Consider the following 2,898-nt stretch of genomic DNA (forward strand, 5'->3'; position numbering starts at 1 on the left):
CCATACCGTTGATTGCTCTCCTGGTTCTTGTCCCGATTTTGGACTGACCATTTGAATATTCCCCAGTTTTTTTCTTTTCTGGTCCTACTTGTCAAAAATATTGCAATAACTGAGGCTACGTTCACACGGTACCGGAAGAAATTTCTACTGGTTGACAATTCGTCCATTTAGGGGTTCCGTTCACACTGAACCACGCTAAACGTAAGAAAATGTAGACGCCTCGCCATTCAAAAATTTGAACGCCAAAATTGAGGACGAATTTTTAGCCAGTACGGTCGAAACTTTAACCGGCACCCTGTGAGCACCTTGACCGTCTAAATTTTTGAGTGGCAAAGGCGTGCGTGGTAACTCAGCTGGAAGAAGAGAACATGGAAGCCGCCATTTTAATTGCATTGCTTGGAAACATCATGGTGTTGATGCAAAATATAATCCTTCAAATGGACTTGACCTGTACAGCTTACCAAGCGGGAAGGCGACGCTGTGTTAGCGTCCTCTTACAAACCGAAAACGGCATTCAAAAACGTCGTTCAGCCATCAGTAAGCCAAAAAGGAAAAAGAGAAAACATTGGGTGAGACCAGGAAGAACATCTCTCTGGTGGGAGAAAATTTCATGAAATTGTGTGATAATGTCAGACCTTTTCTGCAAAAGCAGTCTACAAATATGAGATCCCCTATTAATGTTGAAAAACAAGTAGCTGTAACTTTGTACTATCTATTGGACGAGGGTAGATACCTCAAGGTTGGTAATGCATTTGGGATCGGGAAATCAACTGTGTCTGAAACTGTTCGCAGAGTTTGCAAATGCATTTCGATCGTCCTTGGGCCTGAGTGCATCAAATTACCAACATCAGAACAAGAAGTGAAACAGGCAATTTTTATGATGCTCATGGCTTTCCACGATGCATAGGAGCTGTTGATGCAACTCATATCTTTATTAAACAGCCCTTTGAAAATACAACGGATTTCATCAACCGGAAAAACAGATATTCCTTGAATGTGCAAGCCATTTGTGATTATAGATATTGTTTTATGGATGTTGTGATAAAATGGCCTGGGAGTGTCCATGATTCCAGAATTTTTTGTAACTCAAAACGCAATGAAATGTTAAGGAATGGTTCTATCCCATCCTTACCAAAGGTTATAGTTCCCAATACTGACCCTGTTCCAATCTGTGTCCTTGGAGACCGGGCATACCCACTGTTGCCTTATGTGATGAAGGAATTCCCTGGTGGAGGTAGCACACCAGAAGAACAATTCTTTGGATGGCGACTTTGTTCTGCACACATGGTTATGGAATGTGTATTTGGGATACTCAAGGGCAGATTTGGAGCACTCAAGGGTGAGATGGACATAAATCTCAATGATCTCCCTAATGTACTAAATGCCTGCTTTATTCTACACAACTGCTGCCAGATGAATGGTGAATCTATAGCCAACGAGGTAGTCGAGAAGGCAATTAGCTACGAGAGGCAGTTCCAGCCTGGGGCTCCAAATGCTAGGAATCAAGGTCCAGAAGCCAGGAGCAAACAGATTCGTAAAGTTTTTGTAGAGTATTTCAATTAATGTCATGTAAGAGCTATTAATTTTCAAAAGAAATTGACAAAGACCGATTGCAAAGAATTTCTAAAGGAGGCTGAGGTGATTGCCGTGAACAAACCCTTCCTGGAATTCCAGACAAAAAACCCACTAACACCTCAGAATTTCTGTATGTAGTTTATGTTAAAACCACTTGCATCCCTTCTCTTTGATATTATCCGATAGTTATTGTCCATGGGAGTGTGGAAAAATATCACTTCTGTTCATGAAGGCTGCATCCCTGGGAATTTTCTAGACAGTGATACTTGTGTTATCAACAACATATTGGTCTTACAAATAAACCAAATGTAAAAAATCATGGGTGATTCTTTTTTTACTGGTTAAACTTCATTCAACAAGTTTTACTCTTATTAAATAGGAAAGACAATACCTTTAAAATATGGAACTCAATAACCATCAATAGCAACACGAAACTGAACAAAAGGCAGTTTGACAGCTTAGAACAATAAAATGTTTGTCAAGCCTCAATAGCCTGTGACACTGAATGGTTACAAGGGATTCAAAATCCCTAAGTTTAATCGTTCAACTATGAAAACTTGATTCACTTACGAATAGTTAACATCATGAATGTACTCGTGCTTAGCGCTGGTAGTGCCTGAGATTAACACAACTTTGTTCAAAGGATGCTAGTAACTGATAAGTGGAAACAATCTAACAGATGTTGTAGAGAATGTAAAAAATGTTATCATTGTTCAACTCTGATCAAAATGAGAAGGATCCTGCAAATGCCAAAAGTCTGGCACATTGTTGGGTTGCTGTTGATATTGCTGCTGATATTGGGGGTGACTGTTGTACCACTGATTATGATTCTGTTGCATCATCATCCCTAGCATGTTGAACCCATTCTGCAGTGTTGAGCTCAGAAAATTTAAACTAGTAGCAAAACTTTGCATACTTTCTGTGTACTTTTTTTCAGATTTTTCCAGCTGATCAATCATTCTCTTGTTAAGTTGAAGCTCTTCTTGTCCAAGTGCTAACAGTCTTATCTGTTGTGACTTTCTCGGTCAACTTGGAATTTTTTTTCTCTATTAGTTTAGAAATTAAGTTTCGTCTTGTATCAATAGTTTTTTTCAACTGCTTCCGTGACACATGCAATTGAGGTTGTCCCACTAGTATCATCGTCACTGGCAGCATCATCCACAGCGGAAGGCCCTGATGCAACTTCCTCAGAATTTTCACTTACAGATATCTCCTTAGAGGTTTCGATGCCATTACCCATGGCCTCGACAGCTGGGCATCCACACCATAATTCTGAGCATTCGTCAAATAGTAACGTTACAACTCTACCCCCTCCGCTTCGTC

At 40.0% G+C, this 2,898-nt stretch overlaps 1 protein-coding gene across 1 annotated transcript; it reads left to right on the forward strand.

Moving 5' to 3' along the window:
* The first annotated feature begins 1,101 nt into the window (after positions 1 to 1,101).
* On the forward strand, positions 1,102 to 1,563 carry LOC138053933 (uncharacterized). The gene has a single exon (XM_068900462.1). The coding sequence runs from the start codon at positions 1,102 to 1,104 to the stop codon at positions 1,561 to 1,563; it is 462 nt and encodes a 153-aa protein (XP_068756563.1).
* The last annotated feature ends 1,335 nt before the right edge of the window (positions 1,564 to 2,898 follow it).

This window comes from Montipora capricornis, chromosome 6 (genome assembly GCF_036669925.1).
Source record: "Montipora capricornis isolate CH-2021 chromosome 6, ASM3666992v2, whole genome shotgun sequence".
NCBI classification, from domain to species: domain Eukaryota; kingdom Metazoa; phylum Cnidaria; class Anthozoa; order Scleractinia; family Acroporidae; genus Montipora; species Montipora capricornis.